The sequence below is a fragment of the Schistocerca serialis genome, chromosome 2 (assembly GCF_023864345.2).
Source record: "Schistocerca serialis cubense isolate TAMUIC-IGC-003099 chromosome 2, iqSchSeri2.2, whole genome shotgun sequence".
In the NCBI taxonomy this organism is placed as follows: Eukaryota; Metazoa; Arthropoda; class Insecta; order Orthoptera; family Acrididae; genus Schistocerca; species Schistocerca serialis.
The window spans coordinates 1,028,691,613-1,028,717,996 of record NC_064639.1 but is presented as its reverse complement, the minus strand read 5'-3'; the positions used below and the strand labels follow the sequence as shown (position 1 = coordinate 1,028,717,996).

Sequence of the window (26,384 nt, the reverse complement as noted above, 5' to 3'; positions counted from 1 at the left end):
TTGGCACGATATCCCTATATCACTCAGCAGGACGTCCAACAAATCTATCAATCAACGCCAAGCCGAATCGAATAACTGCTTGCGTAAGAGGCAGACCAACGTGTTATTGCGCGACTGCTACGGTCGCAGGTCCGAATCCTGCCTCGGGCATGGATGTATGTGATGTCCTTAGGTTAGTTAGGTTTAACTAGTTCTAAGTTCTAGGAGACTAATGACCTCAGAAGTTGAGTCCCATAGTGCTCAGAGCCATTTGAACCATTAGAACGTGTTATTGACATGCTCAATTTGTGAAGTTCCTTCTCTTAAAAAAAATCACCCAATTTTTCTGAAACAGTAATCGTTTGTTTGTCTATCTGTACGTGTACATCATATCTACCGTTTTGAGTCCCATTCGGATAATTTCTTTATGGTGCGTTTTTTTATATGTTTTTACCAGTTGTACAGAAACCAGATGGCAGTTATAAGAGTCGAAAGACATGAAAGGGCAGCAGTCGTTGGGAAGGGAGTGAGACAGGGTTGTAGCCTCTCCCCGATGTTATTCAGTCTGTATATTGAGCAAGCAGTAAAGGAAACAAAAGAAAAATTCGGAGTAGGAATTAAAATCCACAGAGAAGAAATAAAAACTTTGAGGTTCGCCGATGACATTGTAATTCTGTCAGAGACACCAAAGGACCTGGAAGAGCAGCTGAACGGAATGGACATGGTCTTGAAAGGAGGATATAGGATGAACATCAACAAAAGCAAAACGAGAATAAAGGAATTTAGTAGAATTAAATCGGGTGATGCTGCGGGAATTAGATTAGGAAATGAGACGCTTAAAGTAGTAAATCAGTATTGCTATTTGGGGAGCAAAATAACTGATGATGGTCGAAGTAGAGAGGATATAAAACGTAGACTGGCAATGGCAAGGGAAGCACTTCTGAAGAAGAGAAATTTGTTAACATCGAGTATAGATTTAAGTGTCAGGAAGTCGTTTCTGAAAGTATTTGTATGGAGTGTAGCCATGTATGGAAGTGAAACATGGACGATGAATAGTTTAGATAAGAAGAGAATAGAAGCTTTCGAAATGTGGTGCTACAGAAGAATGCTGAAGATTAGATGGGTAGATCATATAACTAATGAGGAGGTATTGAAAAGATTTGGAGAGAAGAGAAATTTGTGGCACAACTTGACTAGAAGAAGGGATCGGTTGGTAGGGCATATTCTGAGGCATAAAGGGATCACCAATTTAGTATTGGAGGGCAGCGTGGGGGGTAAAAATCGCAGTGGGAGACCAAGAGATGAATACACTAAGCAGATTCAGAAGGATGTAGGCTGCAAGAGGTACTGGGAGATGAAGAAGCTTGTACAGGATAGAGTAGCATGGGGAGCTGCATCAAACCAGTCTCTGGACTGAAGACCACAACAGCAACAACAACAACAACCAGTGTCGCTTACAGGATTAAGGCAATACATACAACTGTAACTTATTTGAAACTCAAGGAGACACAGAAATAAACCTCCGTTATGGCAGAACGTCCAGCGATTGAAGAGCCATCAAAGTTTGCCCAAACATCCATATTTCAAAAACGTTAAAAGTAATTACAGAAAAACTTATTAGATGCTGAGCTCCGCCGAGCGCCAGAGTGGCCGTGTAGTAAACGGGCGGCCTGCCTTTGTGTTTCAGCACGGCGTGGGCGTGGAGTTCGTGCGCATCCTGCCCGAGACGCACGCGCCGACGCTGGCCAACGTCTTCTGCGAGTGCGACTCCAAGGACGATGTGGTGAGTAGTCGGCTCTGGCCGCGGTGTCTGCCGCTGCCGCTCCGTGTGACTCACGCCATATTACGGTAGCCGCTGGTGGCCAACTTAAATGTAGCGCGGCTGCAGCTGTTCTCATTATACCTTGGACCCAAACTGTTCTAGGGCACTTGATTAACCCTCCCTCACAATGTAATCAAAAATTCATCATTTGGATTTGCACCTCCTTTTGTTTACCGTGTTTGCAGTTAAAATTGTTGGGCGCAAGGTCCGCCAGTTATGCAAAACACCGTTTTTTCCCAGTTCCCAAACATGTTTCAGCACCTCTGTGCCATCATCAGTGAGCTTCTGTTTTATTTACTCTGTACTGTGAACATTTTTACTAAATGATTACAAAATTATGGAAATATTTACTTCAAACAACAGTTAGTTTCTTTTTGTTTGGTTGCAGATGACAAACTACCTGTAATAAATAACACACAAGTGATCCTGTAAAACCATGCAAACCGAGTGTAAAGATATTAACAAAAAGAAACGAATTGTTGCTTGAACTAAATATTTCCATAATTTAGTAATTGTTGTTGTTGTGGTCTTCAGTCCAGAGCCTGGTTTGATGCAGCTGTCCATGCTACTCTATCCTGTGCAAGCCTCTTCATCTCCCAGTACCTACTGCAACCTACATCCTTCTGAATCTGTTTAGTGTATTCATCTCTTGGTCTCCTTCTACGATTTTACCCTCCACGCTGCCCTCATATACTAAATTGGTGATCCCTTGATGCCTCAGAATATGCCGTACCAACCGATCCCTTCTTCTAGTTAAGCTCTGCCACAAATTTCTCTTCTCTCCAATTCTATTCAATGCCTCATCATTAGCTATGTGATCTACCCATCTAATCTTCAGCATTCTTCTGTAGCACCAGATTTCGAAAGCTTCTATTTTCTTCTTGTCTAAACTATTTATCGTCCACGTTTCACTTGCACACATGGCTACACTCCATACAAATACTTTCAGAAACGACTTCCTGACACTTAAATCTATACTCGATGTTAACAAATTTCTCTTCTTCAGAAACGCTTTCCTTGCCATTGCCAGTCTACATTTTATATCCTCACTACTTCGACCATCATCAGTTATTTTGCTCCCCAAATAGCAAAACTCATTTACTACTTTAAGCTACGGTCGCAGGTTCGAATCCTGCCTCGGGCATGGATGTGTGTGATGTCCTTAGTTTAGTTAGGTTTAAGTAGTTCGAAGTTCTAGGGGACTGATGACCTCAGATGTTAAGTCCCATAGTGCTCAGAGCCATTTTGAACTACTTTAAGCACCTCATTTCCTAATCTAATTCCCGCAGCATCACCCGATTTAATTCGAATACGTTCCATTATCCTCGTTTTGCTTTTGTAAAGATGTTCGCATTACAGATTAAATTAAACGTAAGCCCACCGATTATAGCACAGAGGTGCTGAAACATGTTTGGGACCTTATACAAAACACCGTTTTTTCTAATTTTCGGATCTTACATAATAAATTTTTTTTTCCTATTGCTGCGCTGACAAAATGATTGCAGTAGATTTCGACGACAAACACTCAACCTATAAACCTCTCAAAAAGACTTTTATACCACCTTCATTACTAGCATAGCCGGCCGCGGTGTTCTAGCGGTTCTAGGCGCGCAGTCCGGAACCGTGCGACTGCTACGGTCGCAGGTTCGAATCCTGCCTCGGGCATGGATGTGTGTGATGTCCTTAGGTTAGTTAGGTTTAAGTAGTTCTAAGTTCTAGGGGACACAGCTGTTAAGTCCCATAGTGCTCAGAGCCATTTGAACCATTTGAACTAGCATAGCTTTCTTTTGGTGAAATGATAACATTTCCGGCCTTCAAGTGTAATTACACAGAACTACAGAATTAAAGGATCACTTTTTCGGTACCCCGTAATTCCCACCCAATGAGACGTTTAAGTTTGAAATTTTGTTCGAAGACGTGTACAGCCTTCCTCTGTAATGGTGCCTGCGACGTCGCCCTCGTTCTCGACGACGCTTCGAACATCAAGGTGTCGACACATGCAAAAAGAAAAAAGGCCAGAGCTCACAAGTTCATTTGTGACGGGTGAGGTGGATTAATGACGTCACATTGGCACCAAACTTCACCACGATTCTGCCCAGTGCCACCGTGGACGCGTCACACGATTGGAAGTTCGCCATTCCTCCTCTTACCCACATTTCACCCCTTCTTTTTACGCCTTTGCGATGGAGGCCAGAATCGCGACGCCCAGCGTTGGAATCGCGCGGTTTCTTTTTATGAATGGTCGAGGAAAACATTCCACACACATTGCTCCTTACAATCGGCATGAAAGTGCCGCAGGGGGTGGCATAAAGGGCGCCAATGAAACCACCCCTTGACTCCTACACATTTCGCGGTCGTAAACGACAGTTTCATTGTGATAAAAAACAGGAAGACGTTCTGCGCAACCTCTGACATTGCTGACACCCTCGGGTGTTTCAATCCCTCTCTAAGAACATTGTGGGGCAGCGTCCCTATAGAACGTGGAAATCTGGAAATTTGTGGTAAGTTCCTATGGGACCAAACTGCTGAAGTCATCCGTCCCTGGGCTTACACACTACTTAATCTAATTTAAAGTAACTTACGCTGAGGGAAATACACACCCACACGCGCGAGGGAGGACTCGAACCTCTGATGTGGATAGCCGCGTGAACCGTGGCAAGGAAGGCACCCACACCACGCGGCTACCCCGCGCTGCCTATGGAACGTGACCGCATCCATTTGTAGAGCAGTGCGACTGCACCTTTTGCTCTCGTGTACCATATGGAAGCAGTAGGGACCATTCAATACCATTCGACGACATTTGAATCTGATCCGAAGCAGCAAAGGGTGTTTTTGATTTTTCAGCGCTCTCATTTTGTATCCTTCTGTGGGGTGATCACAGGTTGGCGGCGGGAGGGGGGGGCGGAGGGGAGGAGGCATGCGACATTGACACGTGAATGAATAAAACAACAAAACCTCCCTCTACGATCGCCTCAGTGGCACGCACTCACCTTTATTGAAAATCTCGAAAGTGTACCTGTACAGACAGAACACGTGACGAAGTCCTAGGCGCTTGCAGGCTGGCAACCCCTTCAACACTCTCCAATTCCAGATGGCCTACTGTCAGCGGCGAAAGAGCAGCAGTGTAGCCTGGGACTTCGCCACGGTTTCTATGTGTATAGGTAGTAGATTTTTAAGGTGCTCAACAAAGGCGAGTGGGTGGTACTGAGGGTTTTGCCGAACCCTCTGCCCCTCCTCCGTGATCACCCCACAAGAAGACGCGAGATACGGACGCTGAAAACGCGTAAGGACGCTTTGCTGCTTCGTATGTGGTTAAACGTTCGTCGAATGGTGCTGAATGGTCCTTAATGGTCCCAACCTTTACACGAGGGTAAAAACTACAGACGTGCTGTGCTCCAAAAGGGGCGTGATCACATTCGATAGGGACGCAGTCCTACAACGTCGTTGAAGAAAGATTGAAAGGTCCGAGGGTGTCAGCAGTGTCAAACGTTGTGGAGAACGTCTATCTGCTGCTCAAAGCGCTATGAACTGTCTTTTCGATCACGAAATGTGTGAGAAGGGGCTGTGGTATCGATAGCAACGATGCCACGGCGTAGGTGCAAGTTCATAAGTTGGTACTACGAGACACCGACGACAGCGCCCTCTAGCCGGCGCTGTGGAGTTCTACGAGCGTCGCTACGAACGTCGCTCCGGTTCCAACCTCCATCGCAGAGGCGCCAAAGAAGGTTTGAAAAGTGAGTAAGAGGGGTGTGACGACCTTCCGATCGTGTGAGACGCCCACGATGGAGTCGGGCAGAACTGTGGGGGAAGTCTGGCGCCTGTGTCACGTCATTAGCCATTCATACACCCCACATGAACTTCCGAGCTGTGGCCTCTTTTTTGCGTATGTCGACATCTCGCTGTTTGGAGCGCCGTCGAGCACGAGAGAGAAGTCGCTGAGGTCCAAGTTTTTGCGGGATTACATACGAAGATTGAACGCAGCTTTGAGCCAAATTTCAAATTTAAGGATCGTAATGGGTGGGAATTACGGGCACTTTGTGCCGCAGTGTGCTGCCGTATTTAATTGCTGATATTGGTCAGTTTCGGCTGGTATGTCATTTTCAAGCGGTAGCTGCAAACATCAGACCGATATTACATGAAACACTGACAAACAGTAAGAATGGTCTGAACACCAGAATGCTTTACTAGGCATGGTCGTTTACCTTCCTCCGTTGGACATTTAAATTGATTTAACCAACCAGTTGTAGGAGGACCTACGGATTAACGTGCACTCCCAACCACGGTGCGACTCGGCAGTTGCACAACAAACATTGCCCTTGGTGAAAGAAGCAATAAGTGGCAGATAAGAATCCTAGGAGTGACTGGGGACCTTTTATCCGTTGTCTGGTATTTCACCACGGAGCCAACGAACCACACTGGTAAGGAAAAAATAGTAAATAATTAAAAATAATAAAATTCTCACAATAAGAAGTGACAGTTACAGCAGTACACGGAATTAGAAAACTTTGCTTGACTGCCTTTACAATTTTACAGAGGCAGGCAGTGACAGTCGTTGTGTTGACACGAATTAGAGCAACGTCTCAACGTGCACTCGGTTGCTGGTGTTATTTGTTGGGCGACTGCCGAAGCTACGGCAGCTCACCTCATTTTTATGACAGTGGACTCGAACTTGGCGCTGTCTCGTTTCACCTATTATCGTAAATGTTTCTGTGCCGATTGTTCGCAGGACTACTTATCGTAAGTTATATGCTGGTGGCCGGGTCGTTGGGTGGCTTGTTAGGTTTTGGTCATGTACCTGGAATCAGTTTTACTGGCTCACTGTCCATATGAAACCACCACAGCTCGTAATTTTATTTTTCATTTGGTGTTTTTCTTTTGTCTACGTTTTATGAAAATGCTGTCTGTTTCTGGCAGCTACTGCTTGAAAATGGCGTAACACCGGAATCAGGCTACTAGTGGAAAACATATAATTGTTACAGTCAAAAGTGGAAAATGTATTATGTATACCTGCGGTACCTGCCTGTAAAAAGTAATTGTGTTATTTTGCTCGGATAGATGCTTTTCAATAGCCTTTTGGTCATAGTAAATCGCCACGTTCAGTCACCTGTGTAATGAAGACAAAAATAAATCTACACTTTAAGGATGACGTCAGCACGCATTAAAGGGTCATTTCTAGCTGAGATCGTGCACGCATTTTCACTGTAATGCAAGAAGCATTGTCAACACAGGAAGCTGTCCGCTGTTTGCCATACACCATAGCGATATAATTAAACCACTATCGTGGAACACAAAACATTGACTATCTTCGTCGTAACTATCGCCAGTGGTTTACACCACCAGCTGATTAATACTACCTACAAATTATGGCTCTTAAATACCTCGACGAGTGTACAACAGGACTGGACTAGCCCTTTTTGAAGGCAAGAGGGAAGACCGTGTCAGGTCAAACATTATGCGACCGTCTACAAGCGACCAATTTAACAGCCAGGTGTTCATTACGATCAACAGTAGTAACCTCCCACTCCTCTTCTACGAAAGTGATTCGCAAAGATGAGTAAGGGAACACCTGGAACAGAAGCTGTATCACGGTAGTCGAGTTCTCATCACCGAAGAGTGAAGAGTTTGTCTTCTGACGCATAATCTTCGTAGAAACGTGTGGTGGTGACCAAATTCCAATCCACGTCTCAGGCATGCAATCCCACATGATCAGCAAGGAATTGGGTTTGTCAGGTTTGGGCTGGTATCATTCATAGATGTCGCATGCCTCTCGTCATTGTTGAGGGTAATTTTACGACTGTTGCAGTACCAGTACACAGTCCTCTGACCTCCGGCCTGTAGTCGAGCCCTAAGTCAAAATTTAGGTGATGGATTCGTCTTTCAAGACGAGCCCACCTCGTGAACACTTTGCTCCAATAGGCAGGAATAAACCACATGGAATGCCTTGTGGCATCTATTGACATCAACCCGATTGAGCATACTTTGGAACAGTGTCTTCACAGAAATCTTCCTCGAGCAAAGGATTACCTCAGTAGCGCCGCCACAGGAGAATGGGACAGGCTTGAGTATCAACGCCGCCTACTGACAGGCACCGGCGCCTATAATTTCGACGCTCAGTAGCGTCATTGGAAGACGATTCCAGACACGGGTTCCTATCCCCGATATGTTCCTCAACATACCCTCTACACTACAGCCTCTCGAAGTTTGTCGTAACATTTCAGGGAAACCCTGTATATTCAAGTATGAACAGTAAATACCGGGTGGTTATAATTAAAGTGCAGCTACTCTCGTGGGTTCATTGTGGGCTGTAATTATCATATGGCAGTGAAACTTGGTAGATACGCTAATGCATTAATGCGAAGCTGATTTATGCTGGAAAAATGATTTCCAATATTGGTCACCAGTTGCAGATTTGGCGCTGTGCAGCGTCTCGTCGACGTCTCCGGTGCTCGTACCGAAAAAAATCCTTTAAGCGGCAGTTAATAATAAAATTGACATTATGCTTTTATCACTTCGTTGTGCAACCAGCGAGCTTCTGTGCAGACGTCATTTGTCTCTCATTTTTGATGTGTCTATCTGAACGGCTATGACAGCCGGTAGTTTGCTCAAAGAGGGTTGGTTCGTTGATTCGGAGGATGGGACCAAACAGCGAGGTCATCAGTCCCATCGGGTTAGGGAACGAAGTCGGCCGTGCCCTTTCAAAGGAACCAAACCGGCGTTTCCCTGAAGCGGTTTCTAACATTCTGCGTGGTGTCTGTTTGTTCTAAGTCGTGTCTCCCCACGACTTTCGCGCAACGACGTGCTGAGCGTGTTTTTTTTAGGGAATTGACTAGTTTGAACCTGGGATCTGTTGCTGGTATGGAGACGCCAGACCACACATGACATGTAGAGTTCAGAAGAGTTCAGTGAGACTAGCGATGATATAATTAAATACTTAATGATTTCAGCGTCAGCTCCACTGCACTCCCTGCAAAAGAATCTTAATACTAACTAAATTTAGTGGAAGGGGTTCAAGGCTTTCCTATTTTTAGTTAGCTGGTAAAATAACGTCGAAAAATCAGTTAAGTTTACCATTGGAAATTTTATTCTACTCACAAAACATTGTTTACAAATTGCACTATTGATAAAAGGAAATGTTTTAATACAGGATGGTAAAAACCAACTGCGTTCAACAAAAATGTGAATGAATATTCCCTGAATGGGTTTCCAAGTTCTACAACGGATCGATGGATGACCTATGCCATATTGCCCGCATCTCGTGGTCGTGCGGTAGCGTTCTCGCTTCCCACGCCCGGGTTCCCGGGTTCCCGGGTTCGATTCCCGGCGGGGTCAGGGATTTTCTCTGCCTCGTGATGGCTGGGTGTTGTGTGCTGTCCTTAGGTTAGTTAGGTTTAAGTAGTTCTAAGTTCTAGGGGACTGATGACCATAGATGTTAAGTCCCATAGTGCTCAGAGCCATTTGAACCATTTTTGAACCTATGCCATATCACATCTATAATCTAGGTTTAAGTTAAGTTTCATAAAAGAGAAAACTATCAAAATGATCTACAGTGACCCTCAATTATCTTTAATTACTTATTTAACTTGTCGTAAATTATAGTGGCTGATGTGGCTTCTCAATAATTATATAACAGAAAAATCATCGCGTCTCAGATTTTTACTTCACGTAGCAAATGTGAATACCATGCGATTTAATTGACGATCGACACTAGTATTACGTAAAAAGAGAATGTAACGGATGAGACTTCTGGAGTTCTGAGTGAAGCCTTATGCGCTCAAAAATGCGGCATCGCGTGCGTTCATTACCTTGTCGGTATTCAGGCAGCGTCAGGGGGCGGCGGGCGTCACAGCTCCACGCACCTCGCCGTCTCGAAAGCAACTCTCTCCTAACTTCTCCTTACTACAATTTACCGAAGTTGGTTTAAAAAAAGATATCTGGCTGTGTTTTCAACTGACCAATCAGGGTCTCAATGTTAACCTTAAGCTCCGCCTACAAAAATTCTGTCTATCCAATGAGAAACGTTATACTTTTCGTGGTGGGGCAATGTTTTTAACGTTTGCAACGTAACAGAGATGCGAAAAAGTCTCACGCTAAAACTTGCAGCTGGTGTGGCCCTTTTAGTGTTATCGTAAGATCTATACTGTTCTTCTGGAGGGCTCTATCTTTTAACATGGGCTGGGGGATGGTTCTGGCGGTCGGCTGGCGACGTGGGTGTCCGTCCCTTATTGTAGGGCCTCCTAGCCTACGCGAGTCTGCTCTCGGCTTCTGTTCTCGTTTCTTCCCTCGGAACTGCGTCTGTTTCACGTTGGGAAGGTACGACATGCATTTAGGCGTTCTTGTGTTAGTCTTTGGTATTCCATTTGCTCACTCGTTGATCGTATTACTTTGGTTAATTTAATGTCAGGATTTACTCGGAGCTATGTGACATACTTCCGTATTTGCAATCATGTCAGGGTTTTCATGGAAGGTGTTGGATTTGCCTGACACCTTACAGGTTTAAGGGAATCACAGAAAACCTAAATCAGGGTAGCCAGACGCGAGTTCGAGCCGTCGTGTGTTAACCACTGCGCCACCTCGCTCGGTTAAAGAACGAGTGACAGCGATTGATCGCTTATGGACTGCCGCTGCCTGTCGGTTTGACGAGCACAGACCAGTGGCCGGAATTACGATCCACGTCACGTCAAGGGCGCCAGGAGAAGGCCGTTCACACAAAGGCGGCTCCACTCTCACTGCTGCCGCACGCTATTGTTAATTAAGAGTGCGCTCTGGAAAAAGCTGCATCCGTCACACGCGCACTACATCACTGTCCCTTGATCGCTCTGCGGCGCACTTCACACAGCTGCAAGGCTGATGTCGTCAGGAGTTTACTTCCCACGCAGTTTTTGTCTCCAGGCACAGAAGCTCAAAGACATAGACATAGACAGATAGCCCGACAGACGGACAAAGAGAAAGAAAGAAAGAACGGAAGGAAGATCCACGTCCTGAGAACCTGCACTGGCCCCTTACTTCGCTTTCATATATCGCGAATCTCTCGCCCAGCGCAAAGCCCCAAGCGACTGGAAAAAAGCGCAGGTGACCCCTGTATGTAAGAAGTGTAAAAGAACAGACCAGCAAAATTACGGATCAATATCCTTAACGTCGGTTTGCTGTAGAATTCATGAACATATTTCCAGGCTGGCCGGTGTGGCCGTGCGGTTCTAGACGCTTGAGTCTGGAACCGCGTGACCGCTACGGTCGCAGGTTCGAGTCCTGCCTCGGGCATGGATGTGTGTGATGTCCTTAGGTTAGTTAGGTTTAAGTAGTTCTAAGTCTAGGGAACTGATGACCACAGATGTTAAGTCCCATAGTGCTCAGAGCCATCTGAACCATATTCCCAGTTTGAATACAATAAATTTTCTTGAGACGGAAATGCTTCTGTCCACGAATCAGCACGGTTTTGTGCGAAACTCAGCTTGTCCTTTTCTCACGTAATAGCTGAGTACCATAGATGTGGGGCAACAGACAGATTCAATATTTCTAAATTTTCGAAAAGTATTTGACACCGCGTCCCACTGCAGAAGGTACTAGCGTACTGTATCGGTTCCGAGGTATGTGAATGGCTCGAAGACTTCTTAAGTAACAGTACACAGAACTTTGTCCTCGACGGCGAATGTTCATCAGAGACAAAGGTAACGTCAGGAGTGCCCCTGGGAAGCGTGAAAGCATCGCCTCTATTTCCTATGTACATAAATGATCTCGCGGGCACGGTGTGCAGCATTCTGCGACTATTTGCAGTGGTGTACGGGAAGTGTCGTTGTTGAGTGAATGTAGAAGTATACAAGATGATTTAGACAAAAAGGTTCAAATGGCTCTGAGCACTGTGGGACTTAACATCTGTGGTCATCAGTCCCCTAGAACTTAGAACTACTTAAACCTAACTAACCTAAGGACATCACACACATCCATGCCCGAGGCAGGATTCGAACCTGCGACCGTAGCGGTCATGCGGTTCCAGGCTGAAGCGCCTTATACAAAATTTCTTGTTTGTGTGATTAGTGGCAGCTATATGTAAACGTTGAAAAATAAAAGTTAACGGAACGAGAAAAAAAAGAAAAAACATAATGTTCGAATATAAAATTAGTTGTCCGCTGCTTGCCACCGTCATATTGATTAAATATCTAGACGTAACGTTATAGAGCGATATGAAATGGAACGAGCATCTAAGGATTGTAGTAGAGAAGGCAAATGATCGACCTCGCTTTATTGGGAGAATTTTAGAAAAGCGTCGTTAATTTGTAAAGGAGATGGCATATAGGTCACTAGTGTGACCCATTGTTGAGTGCTTTTCGAGTGTTTGGGATCCGCACCAGGTCGGATTGAAGGAAGACATCGGACAATTCAGAGGCGTGCTGCTAGACTCGGTACCAGTAGGTTTGAATAACAGGCAAATATTACGGAGATGCTTCGGGAATTCAGATGGGAATCCCTGGAAGGAAGGAGACGTTCTTTTCGAGGAATACTACCGAGAAAATTTATAGAACCGGCATTTGAACCCGACTGCAGAACGATTCTATTGCCGTCATGATACGAGTACATTTCGCGTAAGCACCACTAAGATAAGAGAAATTAGGGCTCGAACGGAGGCATGTAGATAGTTGTTTTTCCCTCGCTATATTCGCGAGTGGACAGGGAAGGAAATGACTAGTAGTGATAAGGGGCACCCTCAGCCATACACCGTACGGTAGCTTGTGAAATATGTATGTAGACGAAGGTGTAGAACTTAAAGGTCATTGTAAATGGTGCGCAAGCTTGGCTGTGGAAGCAAACTAGCAGTGTCCAAACAACATAACAGGGATGGCTTCAAATGAAATCACCGGCAGTCTATACTAGAGTTGTCGGATAAGGATTTAAACGCTGTTGTTAGTGAATATGAACCCAATGTTTTAACAATTTATTGAGGGCGGCAACTTTGTAGACAGAGCAGAAGGATTTATATACGCTCTCTTCTTCTTCCTGGCTTTATCCTGTGTCCTCGTGATAGTGGTAAAATATTGGAGTAAGGGCTATTGAAAGTGTCGAAAAGTGAAACAATTGCTGTAGAATAATCATACAAAAGAGACCTAATTCACCTGATCTTCCATCTGTTAATGAGAGCAAGAACTTACGATATTACGCTTCTGAAGTTTTGGAAATGATGCAGACTCCACTGCAAGCCTTTAGCAGAATTCTCAATCGCTACGGAATTTAGGAAATATGAAATGGCTTAAAATGTGTGGCAAGGAGAACTCTGACGAAACAAGGTTCGTTACACAAGTAAACAATTACACCGAAGTACAAAATACTGCACAGTTACAGGAGATACACATCAATCATCCGCCTTTAGTCCAGACATGTGCGTACATTTTTACGCTGAACACAAGGGAGAAATTGTGTAGCTTACACATCCAAACACGAGCTCTCTCGTTTTCATAACAACTGCAAAATAACCACATAAATTACAACGGCTGAAAGTGCGGCTTGGCAACGCAGGGGGATGGGGAGGGGTGGGGAGTGGGGAGGCATTACATAGCGTGCCACATCCTTTCTACACATTACCTCTCTCTTGGTTGGCAAGCTGCCTGTACTGGTGGCATAGGTAGGAAGGCAGAAAAGCATGCGAGTTGCTGGACAAATGCTTAACATCGTCATAAAACAAGCTACACCCGGACGGAAAATGCAGACTGCGATCTTTTTTGGCACGCAGGTAGATGGTACCACACATACGAAATGATTATTCTTTCAACTTTGAAGGACCAATATTTGTTGTGGTACACGGCCATAAAACATACGCGTCAGCGTGGCACCGGGGCTCCACGGTCGTAAATACAAGCGTCCAGGCGTCGCAGCATGAAGCTGTACAAGTCTCAGATGTAGTCCTGTTATGCACTATTCCATACTGCTTGCAACCGAGTGCGCAGTTCCTGCTGATTGAAGGTGGAAGTGAAGTCCTAATGACAGATTCCAAGGCATTGCACACATTCTCGATCGGGAAGAGCTCGGGCGATGCGGCTGACCGTGCAGTGTGTCCACAGCTGCATGCAAGCTCTGGAGGTTGTCCCGTTGAAACAGGGAATGGGCGTGGATGTTGACGAGCGACAGAAGCACTGGTTGTAGAACCTTCTCCAAGAAGCCTGCGGCTGTTATGGAGCCTATTAGGAGCCCTAACTGTGAGCGGCCACCGTAGGATATATTGCTCCACACACCATGACACCAGCCTGATAGGACGTGTGTGATGGGAGACCACAAGTCGTTCCTTGTTGGCGCTATCCGCTGCACCCCCAGATACAGACCTGGTGGTCGTTGCCTCCAGGTCAGAAACGGGACTCATCACGTAAGAAACACTCGCCCTTAATTCATTGAGGATATAGTCGAACGTATCTGTGCTCATCGTCGTATATTCGAAGAATCTGTGTGATCATCTTCCTAACTGATGATATAAATCACGAAGTTCCCCATGAAGATTCCTTCCTTTTTAAATTTCCTGCCTAGCGCTCCTTTGTCGCTTTATTTTCTAAGTAAAGCTAATTTTGTTGCCTTACTCTCGAGCTACACTATTCTACGGTTTGTGGATGCCGTTTTATAAAAACAGCTGGTCGGCTTTATTAAACGTCTTGGTAGCGGAAGTTCGTCGCTCGCACGCTGGACATCCGAACATATCGTTCGATGTTGCCGCTTGTAGCTGGTGTGTGGCGTATCCAGTTGTCGGTCGCTTTTGTCGCTTTATGTGGGCACTGCCTAAAGATGACCCGCTGACAGTCTGCAGGGCCCCATGTTCGTCGTTCCGCGTGGGGGGGGGGGGGGGGGGAGGAGGGGGGGGATGAGGGGGGAGTGGCAGGCGTCATGAAACTGTAGGCGTGCGGCGAGCCCTACACCATGCAACCGCCTCTCACCTGTACTAGCACTTACAGGATGTTGCATAAAAGGCAGGACAGCCCGCTGAATGTCCCCTGTTGTTGCCATTGGATCTGTTCACGCGTGGCACACAATCATTCGGTCCTCCCTCCATGTGGTGCATCTCCTACATGCCCATATCCTACATGTAGTGCATTTTTGGCTTGCAATATCTGTACCAAAGACGGACAATGGTGGTGTCCTTACGACTGGTGTGGGAGTAGGATCACCCAGCCTCCCGGAGCCTTAGGATGCGGCCGCTCAAGAACTCTTCTAGCTGGGCAACCTCGGAATATATCGCCGAGGCATAGTGCACGCTCAGGTGATGCTCTAGTGACGCTACCCGCTGTCGCACTGGTCGACATGGCTGTTTGGGGCCCTCTCACGTCAACCAATGGGCACCACGTCAAAAGCCAGCCAGCGTGTCCCGAATATGCGACCGACCGTGCAAAAGTAGCCATTGGCATCGTGTGCAACATAAACACCTGGTTTACAGTGGATCGGTCGGGTCCTTTTGCGTGCAGCTCTTTTTTTTATCACGATCAGTGTCTTTAGGATTATTTGCATGTGAGACTTGAGTGTCCCCCGGCGTATACAATGTTCAGATAACTTACCGGAAAGCAGCCAGGTGACGTCGTCTACAACCGCCGATATATTGACACGAGCATACCCTGTCGTTTTCAAGGCATAACTGCTCAATCTAGATATAGTAGGGGTCAGTGAAGTGAAGTGGAAAGAAGACAAGGATTTCTGGTCAGATGAGTATTGGGTATATCAACAGCAGCAGAAAATGGCGTAACAGGAGTAGGATTCGTTATGAATAGGGTTCTTATCAGAATCGACAGCAAACCAACACCGACAACTATAGTTCAGGTACACATGCCGACGTCGCAAGCTGAAGATGAGAAGATAGAGAAGGTGTATGAGGATATTGAAAGGGTAAAACACTATGTAAAGGGGGATGAAATCTAACAGTCATGGGGAACTGGAATGGAGTTGTAGGGGAAGGAGTAGAAGAGAAGGTTACAGGAGAATATGGGTTTGGGACAAGGAATGAGAGAGGAGATAGACTAATTGAGTTCTGTAACAAGTTTCAGCTAGTAATAACGAATACCCTGTTCAAGAATCACAACAGGAGCAGCTATGCTTGGAAAAGGCCGGGTAGGGCACGAAGATTTCAGTTAGATTACATCATGATCAGACAGAGATTCAATCAGATACTGGATTGTAAGGCGTACCCAGGAGCAGATATAGACTCAGATCACAATATAGTAGTGATGAAGAGTAGGCTGAAGTTTAAGTCAGGAAATCAATATGCAAAGAAGTAGGATACGGAAGTACTAAGGAATGACGAGATACGCTTGAAGTTCTCTAAGGCTATAGACACAGCAATAAGGAATAGCTCAGTAGGCAATACAGTTGAAGAGGAATGGACATCTCTGAAAGGGGCCATCACAGAAGTTGGGAAGGAAAACATAGGTACAAAGAAGCTAACTGCGAAGAAACAGAAGAAATACTTCAGTTGATTGATGAAAGGAGGAAGTACAAAAATGTTCCGGGAAACTCAGGAATAGAGAAATACAAGTCGCTGAGGAATGAAATAAATAGGAAGTACAGGAAAGCCATTTCGGCTGCAGTAAAAATGTGAAGACATCGAAAAAGAAATGATTGTCGGAAGGAGAGACTCGTCATACAGGTAAGTCAAAACAACCTTCGGTGACATTACAAGCAAGGGTGGTAACATTAAGAGTGCAACGGGAATTCCACTGTTAAATGCAGAGGAGAGAGCGGATAGGTGGAAGGAATACACTAAAGCCTCTATGAGGGGGAAGATTTGTCTGATGCGATAGAAGAAGAAACAGGAGTCGATTTAGAAGAGATTGGGGATCCAGTATTAGAATCAGAATTTAAAAGAGCTTTGGAGGACTTAAGGTCAAATAAGGCAGAAGGGATAGATAACATTCCATCGGAATTTCTAAAATCACTGAGGGACGTGGCAACAAAACGACTATTCACGTTGGTGTGTAGAATGTATGAGTCTGGCGAAATACCATCTGACTTTCGGAAAAGCATCACCCACATGATTCCGAAGACGGCAAGATCTGACAAGTGCGAGAATTATCGCACAATCAGCTGAACAGCTCATGCATCGAAGCTGCTTACAAGAATAATATACAGAAGAATGAAAAAGAAAATTGAGGATGCGCTAGATGATCAGGTTAGCTTCAGGAAAAGTAAAGGCACGAGAGAGGCAATTTTGACGTTGCCTTTAATAATGTATGCAAGACTAAAGAAAAATCAAGACACGTTCATAGGATTTGTCGACCTGGAAAAAGCGTTCGACAATGTAAAATGGTGCAAGACCTTCGAAATTCTGTAAAAAGTAGGGGTAAGCTATAGGGAGAGACGGGTCATATACAATATGTACAACAACCAAGAGGGAATAATAAGAGTGGACGACCAACAACGAAGTGTCCGTATTGAAAATGGTGTTAAGACAGAGATGTAGCTTTTTGCCCCTACTGTTCAGATTGAACCAAGAGGGAATAATAAGGGTGGACGATCAAGAACGAAGTGCTCGTATTAAGAAGGGTGTAAGACAAGGCTGTAGCCTTTCGCCCCTACTCTTCAATCTGTACATCGAGGAAGCAATGATGGAAATAAAAGAAAGGTTCAGGAGTGGAATTAAATACAAGGTGAAAGGATATCAACGATATGATTCATTGATGACATTGCTATCCTGACCGAAAGTGAAGAAGAATTAAATGATCTGCTGAACAGAATGAACAGTCTAATGAGTACACAGTATGGTTTGAGAGTAAATCGGAGAAAGATGAAGGTAATGAGAAGTAGTAGAAATGAGAACAGCGAGAAACTTAACATCAGGATTGATGGTCACGAAGTCCATGAAGTTAAGGAATTCTGCTACCTAGGCAGTAAAATAACCAATGATGGACAGAGCAAGGAGGACATTAAAAGCAAACTAGCTATGGCAAAAAAGGCATTCCTGGCCAAGAGAAGTCTACTAATATCAGATATCGGCCTTAATTTGAGGAAGAAATTTCTGAGAATGTACATCTGGAGTACAGCATTGTATGGTAGTGAAACATGGGAAAACCGGAACAGAAAAGAATCGAAGCATTTGAGCTGTGGTGCTACAGACGAATGTTGAAAATTAGGTGGACTGATAAGTTAAGGAATGAGAAGGTTCTACGCAGAATCGGAGAGGAAAGGAATATGTGGAAAACACTGATAACGAGAAGGGCCAGGATGATAGGACATCTGTTAAGACGTGAGGTAATGACTTCCATGGTACTAGAGGGAGCTGTAGAGGTCAAAACCTGTTGAGGGAGACAGAGGTTGGAATACATCCAGCAAATAATAAAGGACGTATTGGAGTACATCCAGCAAACAATAAAGGACGTAGGTTGCAAGTGCTACTCTGGGATGAAGAGGTTAGCACAGGAGAGGAATTCGTGGAGGGCCGCATCAAACCAGTCAGAAGACTCGGTTTTCTGAGAAACTTCGGGACGATCTCTCTAGTGCCATCGCAAACGAAAGATGATCGATGTCAGACGTTATTGGTAGCGAAATTAATAATCAACGGGTGAGGTAGCATAAACTCTGTCCCTCTGTTTTTTGACAAAGGAGAGAGAAGGATTCCATACTGAATTTAAACAAAAAACCATCATATCTACTTATAAGATTACTTGCTAATTCAATTTCAACGGCTTTCTTAACAACATTAATGCCAATAGCTGGAAGTATATGCAAGAATCTCCGTATTGTTATATTCCATACGATGATCGGTGCCAAGACAGCGTTCTGCTACGGCGGATTTGCTCGCTATTGTTGGCGTGTGTACCGCTTATGCTCAGTACACCGGTCCTCCACAGTCCTGATAGTCCCCAATACATGACACTCTACAACTGCAGGGAATACGGTAAAGGCCGGCCAGAGTGGCCGAGCGGTTCTAGGCGCTACAATCTGGAACCGCGCGACCGCTACGGTCGCAGGTTCGAATCCTGCCTCGGGCATGGATGTGTGTGATGTCCTTAGGTTAGTTAGGTTTAAGTAGTTCTAAGTTCTAGGGGACTGATGACCTCAGAAGTTAAGTCCCATAGTGCTCAGAGCCATTTGAACCATTTTTGAATACGGTAAACGCTACCTAAGGTCATCCTTTACGGAACCAAAAACTACCCTGATCTTAAATGGCGTTCGAAAGAGACACTTGACATCATATTTCCGTAAAATGCGATGAATCCTTTATAGCATAATGCCTTGCTACTCTCTTGAGCCCTATAGTAGGTCGGTGTGAGTACCACGGCGGATTTCTAACGTCTATTGTAGGGAATGCGTTTGAATGACTCTGACATTCTATTAAGTTTTGGTCTCCCTCTTCACTCGTGTTCCTCTGTGTGATTCGTAGTTGTTGATTGAAATTACACTACTGGCCATTAAAATTGCTACACCACGAAGATGACGTGCTACAGACGCGAAATTTAACCGACAAGAAGAAGATGCTGTGATATGCAAATGATTGGCTTTTCAGAGCATTCACACAAGGTTGGCGCTGGTGGCAACACCTACAACGTGCTAACACGAGAAAAGTTTCCAATCGATTCATCATACACAAACAGCAGTTGACCGGCGTTGCCTGGTGAAATGTTGTTGTGATGCCTCGTGTAAGGAGGAGAAATGCGTACCATCACGTTTCCGACTTTGATGAAGGTCAGACTGTAGCCTATCGCGATTGCGGTCTATCGCATCGTGACATTGCTGCTCGCGTTGGTCCAGATCCAATGACTGTTAGCAGAATATGGAATCGGTGGGTTCAGGAGGGTAATGCGGAGTGCCGTGCTGGATCCCAACGGCCTCGTATCACTAGCAGTCGAGATGACAGGCATCTTATCCGCATGGCTGTAACGGATCGTGCAGCCACATCTCGATCCCAGAGTCAACACATAGGGACGTTTGCAAGACAACAACCATCTGCACGAACAGTTCGACGACGTCTGCAGCAGCATGGACTATCAGCTCGGAGACCACGGCTGCGGTTACCCTTGACGCTGCATCACAGACAGGAGCGCCTGCGATGGTATACTCAACGACGAACCTCGGTGCACGAATGGCAAAACGTCTTTTTTTCGGATGAATCCAGGTTCTGTTTACAGCATCATGATGGTCGCATCCGTGTTTGGCGACATCGTGAACGCACATTGGAAGCGTGTATTCGTCATCGCCATACTGGCGTATCACCCAGCGTGATGGTATGGGGTGCCATTGGTTACACGTCTCCGTCACCTCTTGTTCGCACTGACGACACTTTGAACAGTGGACGCTACATTTCACATGTGTTACGACCCGTGGCTCTATCCTTCATTCGATCCCTGCGAAAACCTACATTTCAGCAGGATATTGCACGACCGCATGTTGCAGGTCCTGTGCGGGCCTTTCTGGATACAGGAAATGTTCGACTGCTGCCCTGGCCAGCACATTCTCCAGACCTCTCACCAACTGAAAACGTCTGGTCAATGGTGGCCGAGCAACTGGCTCGTCAAAATACGCCAGTCACTACTCTTGATGAACTGTGGTATCGTGTTGAAGCTACATGGGCAGCTGTACTTGTACACGCCATCCAAGCTCTGTTTGACTCAATGCCCAGGCGTATCAAGGCCGTTATTACGGCCAGAGGTGTTTGTTCTGGGTACTGATTTTTCAGGATCTATGCACCCAAATTGCGTGAAAATGTAATCACATGTCAGTTCTAGTATAATATATTTGTCCAGTGAATACCCACTTATCTGCATTTCTTCTTGGTGTAGCAATTTTATTGGCCAGTAGCGTAGCATCATTATGGTTGCATTGGTAGTTAAAAACTCGCTTCTTTCCAAGTTACGGGGTTAAAAGAAATGTCAAGTCGAATACGGTGCAGCGGGCTAGGAGTCGGACGAGGGAAGAGGAGTTTCGGCAGCTGGTACGTGCGAATGTGGCTGTTCCGCTGGGTGAGGAGCGCCCGAGAGCGCATCAGCCGGCAGAATGCGGTCTGGCAGAGGGCGACCGCTTGGCTACAGAAATAGGCGGCCGCAGCGGACAGCGGCGAGCAACTGGCTGGTGGCTGGTGGCCGCTGCTGCAGGCGGCCGCAGCGCCGGCACGCCTCGCCCCCGAAATAGCCGGCGCCTGGCACCGCCAGCCCTCCCGGGACGCAGCCGCTGCTCTCACGTGCGCCCCCGCCCCCTGCAGCACGACTCCCCAGGGCGGCCGCCCCCGCAGCTTTCGGCCGCTCCGACGTGTGATCGAAAAGTAATAACCCTCTCCAGGTGCCGCTGTCCGAGTCGACGTTGCCCCGTTACTTCCTTTCAGCCACAACCAAACGGAAAACTCCGAAAACTTAATTGTTTTAACTCGTCCGCTCGCATCGTTTGAAGGTTATCCTAAAATACACTACTGGCCGTTAAAATTGCTACACGAAGAAGAAATGCAGTTGATAAAGGGGTATTCATTGGACAAATATATTGTAATAGAACTGACATGTGATTACATTTTCACGCAATTTGGGTGCATAGGTCCTGATAAATCAGTACCCAGAACAACCACGTCTGGCCATAATAACGACCTTGATACGCCTAGTCATTGAGTCAAACAGAGCTCGGATGGCGTGTACAGATACACCTGCCCATGCAGCTTCAACACGATACCAAAGTTCATCAAGATTAGTGACTGGCGTATTGTGACGAGCCCCTTTGCTCGGCCACCATTGACCAAACGTTTTCAATTGGTGAGAGATCTGGAGGATGTGCTGGCCACTGCAGCAGTCGAACACTTCCTGTGTCCAGAAAGGCCCGTACAGGACCTGGAACATGCGGTCGTGCATTATCCTACTGAAATGTAGGTTTTCGCAGGGATCGAATGAAGGGTAGAGCTACGGGTCGTAACACATGTGAAATGTAACGTCCACTGTTCAAAGTGCCGTCAATGCGAACAAGAGGTGACGGAGACGTGTAACCAGTGGCAACCCATACCATCACGCTGAGTGATACCCCAGTATGGCGATGACGAATACACGCTTCCAATGTGCGTACACCGCGATGACGCCAAACACGGATGCGACCATCGTGATGCTGTAAACAGAACCTGGATTCATCCGAAAAAGTGATGTTTTTCCATTTGGGCACCCAGGTTCGTCGTTGAGTATACTATCGCAGGCGCTCCTGTCTGTGATGCAGCGTCAAGGGTAACCGCAGCCGTGGTCTCCGAGTTGATAGTCCGTGCTGCTGCAAACGTCGTCGAACTGTTCGTGCAGATGGTTGTTGTCTTGCAAACGTCCCCATCTGTTGACTCAGGGCTCGAGACGTGGCTGCACGATCCGTTACAGCCATGCGGATAAGATGCCTGTCATCTCGACTGCTAGTGATACGAGGCCGTTGGGATCCAGCACGGCGTTCCGTATTACCCTCCTGAACCCACCGATTCCATATTCTGCTAACAGTTATTGGATCTCGACCGACGCGAGCAGCAATGTCGCGATACTATAAACCGCAATCGCGATAGGCTACAATCCGATCTTTATCAAAGTTGGAAATTTAATGGTACGCATTTCTCCTCCTTGCACGAGGCATCACAACAACGTTTCACCAGGCAACGCCGGTCAACTGCTGTTTGTGTATGAGAAATCGGTTGGAAACTTTCCTCATGTCAGCACGTTGTAGGTGTCGCCACCGGCGCCAATCTTGTGCGAATCCTCTGAAAAGCTAATCATTTGCATATCACAGCATCTTCTTCCTGTCGGTTAAATTTCGCGTATGTAGCACGTCATACTCGTGGTGTAGCAATTATAATGGCGAGTAGTGTAGGTACAGTCCACCAAAACAATCTTGATGTCCGCTGGAGTGAAAGCACACAGCTACAAATACTTGGTGGTGTACGGAAGTTTCCAAATATGAATAACCAGTTTAGCGCATGCTACTTCGCTCACGTAGACTGTGAGGTCTCCACAGTTTTTTTCCATTAATCAAATTTTTAATCTTATTGAAAAACTGCTACATCTTCTAAACTTTTCACGCTGATTAAGCCTGTAGAAGCACGGTATTTTCCGAATGTACTTCTGACCAAATATTGATTCTCGTAGCTGTACCCAGAGGTCTTTGCTAGTCCTGCCTTTTGAGTTCTGTTGGTGATATTTCCATTAACTTTCATCCCCTAACATCCCCCTAGAACATATATTGTGTTCGAACATTATGAATTACCTCGAAGGAAACGGTCTATTGACACACAGTCAACATGGGTTTAGAAAACATCGTTCCTGTGAAACACAACTAGCTCTTACATTCACATGAAGTGCTGAGTGCTATTGACAAGGGATTTCAGATCGATTCCGTATTCCTGGATTTCCGGAAGGCTTTTGACACTGTACCAAACTAGCGGCTCGTAGTGAAATTGCGTGCTTACGGAATATCGTCTCAGTTATGTGACTGGATTTGCGATTTCCTGTCACAGAGGTCACAGCTCGTTGTAATTGACGGAAAGTCATCGAGTAAAACAGAAGTCGTTTCAGGCGTTCCCCAATGTAGTGTCATAGCCCCTTTGCTGTTCCTTATCTATATAAACGATTTGGGAGACAATCTGAGCAGCCGTCTTCGGTAGTTTGCAGATGACTCTGTCGGTTATCGACTAATAAAGTCATCAGAAGATCAAAACAAACTGCAAAACAATTTAGAAAAAATATCTGAATTGTGCGAAAAGTGGCAGTTGGCCCTAAATAACGAACAGTGTGAGGTCATCCACATGAGTGCTAAAAGGAACTCGTTAAACTTCGGTTACACGATAAATCAGTCTAATCTAAAAGCCGTAAATTCAACTAAATACCTATGTATTATAATTACGAACAACTTAGATTAGAAAGAACACATAGAAAATGAAGTAGGGAAGGCTAACCAAAGGCTGCGTTTTATTGGCAGGACACAGAAAATGTAACAGACCTACTAAGGAGACTGCCTACACTACAGTTGTCCGTCCACTTTTAGAATACTGCTGCACGGTGTAGCATCCTTACCAGATAGGACTGACGGATTACATCGAAAAAGTTCAAAGAAGGGCAGCAAGTTTTGTACTATCGCGAAATATGGGAGAGAGTGTCACAGAAATGATACAGGATTTGGGCTGTAAACCATTAAAAGAAAGGCGTTTTTCGTTGCGACGGAATCTTCTCACGTAATTCCAGTCACCAACTTTCTCCTCCGATTGCGATAATATTTTGTTGACACCGACCTACATATGGCGGAACGATCACCACGATAAAATAAGGGAAATCAGAGCTCGTACGGAAAGATATAGGTGTTCATTCTTTCTGCGCGCTATACGAGATTGGAATAATAGAGAATTGTGAAGGTGGTTCTATGAACCCTCTGGCAGGCACTTAACTGTGATTTGCAGAGTATCCATGTAGATGTAGACATTTCTTTTGAAGTCATATACCAGTTATCATAGATTTAGATATGCGTTGATATAACGAAGACACAAAGGTATTAAAGACGTTAGCTGCCTGTGCATATTGATTTATATCAAAGGGGCACGTTCAAAATTTGTGCCGGACCGGGGCTCGAACCCGCGTCTCCTGCTTACCAGGCAGGTGTGCTAATCACTGCGCCGTCGGGGCACAGTCCACAGTGGTCACCCCAACCGCACAGACTACCCCAGCACGCCCCCTGTCAGACCCAAATTCTCAACTTATACCATACACTACTGATTCAGTGCCACTGCTCATTAGCCTCATTATTCCCCATATTTCGGCGATTCTCGAAACAGTTTGAGCTCAATTTGCATCTGCAGTGAAGATATCATTGGCTGTCAGCGTCTTGCTTATACATGTGATGTCTGTTCTTTCGGACATGTCCAAAGAACAGACATCACACATTTAATACAATGAAATATTTTCATAAAAATTTTCATCCTCCACCTCAGGGGTTGAATTTTCCAAAAAAACCTGGAACAGTTTTTTTGTTTGTTTCTAACTGAGAAGCCAAATATCACTTTTCACAAATGAAGCTTAGAAATGCTTTAGTAGTACATTAATAATTATTTATTTTCAAAAGAAAATTTTCGCCCATTATTTTACCCAAATAGTGGTTGCATTTCCAAAAATGCTGAATCACCTTTTTTTTTTATTTCTTACCGAGAAACCAAAAACAAATTTTTGTTGTTCTAAGTTCGAAATTGCCTTAATAGCGAATTATTTTCAAAAACTTTTCATCCCCTATTCCACTCGCTTAGGGGTTGAATTTCGAAAAATCCCACCTGAAACGATGCCTATAATATAAGGTCAACACTTTCTCCAAATTTCAGATTCCTATTTTTACCGTTTTGGGCTGGATGACGAGTCATTTAGTTCAAATGGTTCAAATGGCTCTGAGCACTATGGGACTTAACTTCTGAGGTCATCAGTCCCCTAGAATTTAGCACTGTCTAAACCTAACTAAACTAAGGACCTCACACACATCCATGCCCGAGGCATAATTCGAACCTGCGACCGTAGCGGTCGCGCGGTTCCAGACTGTAGCGCCTAGAACCGCTCGGCCAACCCGGCCGGCAGTCATTTAGTCGGGACATTTCCTATTATATATAAAGATTGAAACACCAGTGGGTAACCGCCCTTAAATCGTTCTACAATCGGTGTATGGCAAGTGGCTGCGAGCTCAGTGGTTCGGTGAGTGTATTTCCACCGTGGTATTATCGTGACACTGTGATTTTGTGATGGCTCTCCTGAAAAACGAGCTTGTCTATGTAAAGTGTTCTAAATTTGGGAAACCCGCAGCAGAAACACACCAAATGTTGAAGCAAGCTTTTGGACAAACGTTGTAGGTCAGACACAGACTTAAGACTGGTATAAACATTTCAGAAATGGGCGACCGAAGACTGATGTTGATGACCATTGCGATCAGTCGTCAGCTGGAATCACACCAGAAACTGTTCAAAAGTGAAAGATCTGATTCTACAAAGTCGGACAGTGCAAGACCTCTGCAGTACCTTGGAAATAAGTCATGATACACGTGAAAGAATTCTGTCAGAATAACTGAACTTGAGAAATATTAACGGGAAGTTTGTGCCTCTGCTGCTTCAAGACGATCACGAGGGAGTAAACTGCTTCAGGACGGTCCAAACTTCCTTTCAGTGGTTGTCACTTGTGACGAAAGTTGTGTCTGTGGCTACAGCAGTGAAACTAATTAGTAATCGTAGCACTGAAAGGGTTCTTCACCTCGCCCAATAAAAGCTCGACATGTCAAGAGAAACATTAACTCCCCGTTGATCTGTGTTCTTTTTTTTTTTTTTACTTTTTTCGACGACATTATTCATAAAGAGCTCAATCGATAAGTTGCAAGACGTTTGAGGGAGGACTTGACGAGAAGACGCGTAAAGAATTGTCGTACATAGGACTGGGTACTCAGTCATAACAACGCGCGACCCTATATAGCCTACAGTATATTGGGATATTTCACTAAAATCAAGATTATTCCCCATCCACCGCTCTCACCAGATTTAGCTCCGTGCGATTACTTGCTCTACCCCAACATCAAGATCAAGTGGTAAGGGTGGAGATATGACACAGTGGCGGACATTCAATTAGAATCGTAGAGGATACTAAACACCTTAACAAAGAAACACTTCCAGTATGTCTTTCAA

The 26,384-nt window shown here is 45.3% G+C and overlaps 1 protein-coding gene across 1 annotated transcript in view; it reads left to right on the top strand.

Moving 5' to 3' along the window:
• Positions 1–26,384, top strand: part of LOC126458447 (phospholipid transfer protein C2CD2L) — a 598,436-nt gene that overhangs the window by 368,481 nt on the left and 203,571 nt on the right. Inside the window, exon 2 of the mRNA XM_050095510.1 lies at positions 1,667–1,762. Coding sequence (XP_049951467.1) covers positions 1,667–1,762 — 96 coding nt within the window. The remainder of the gene's footprint in view (positions 1–1,666; positions 1,763–26,384) is intronic.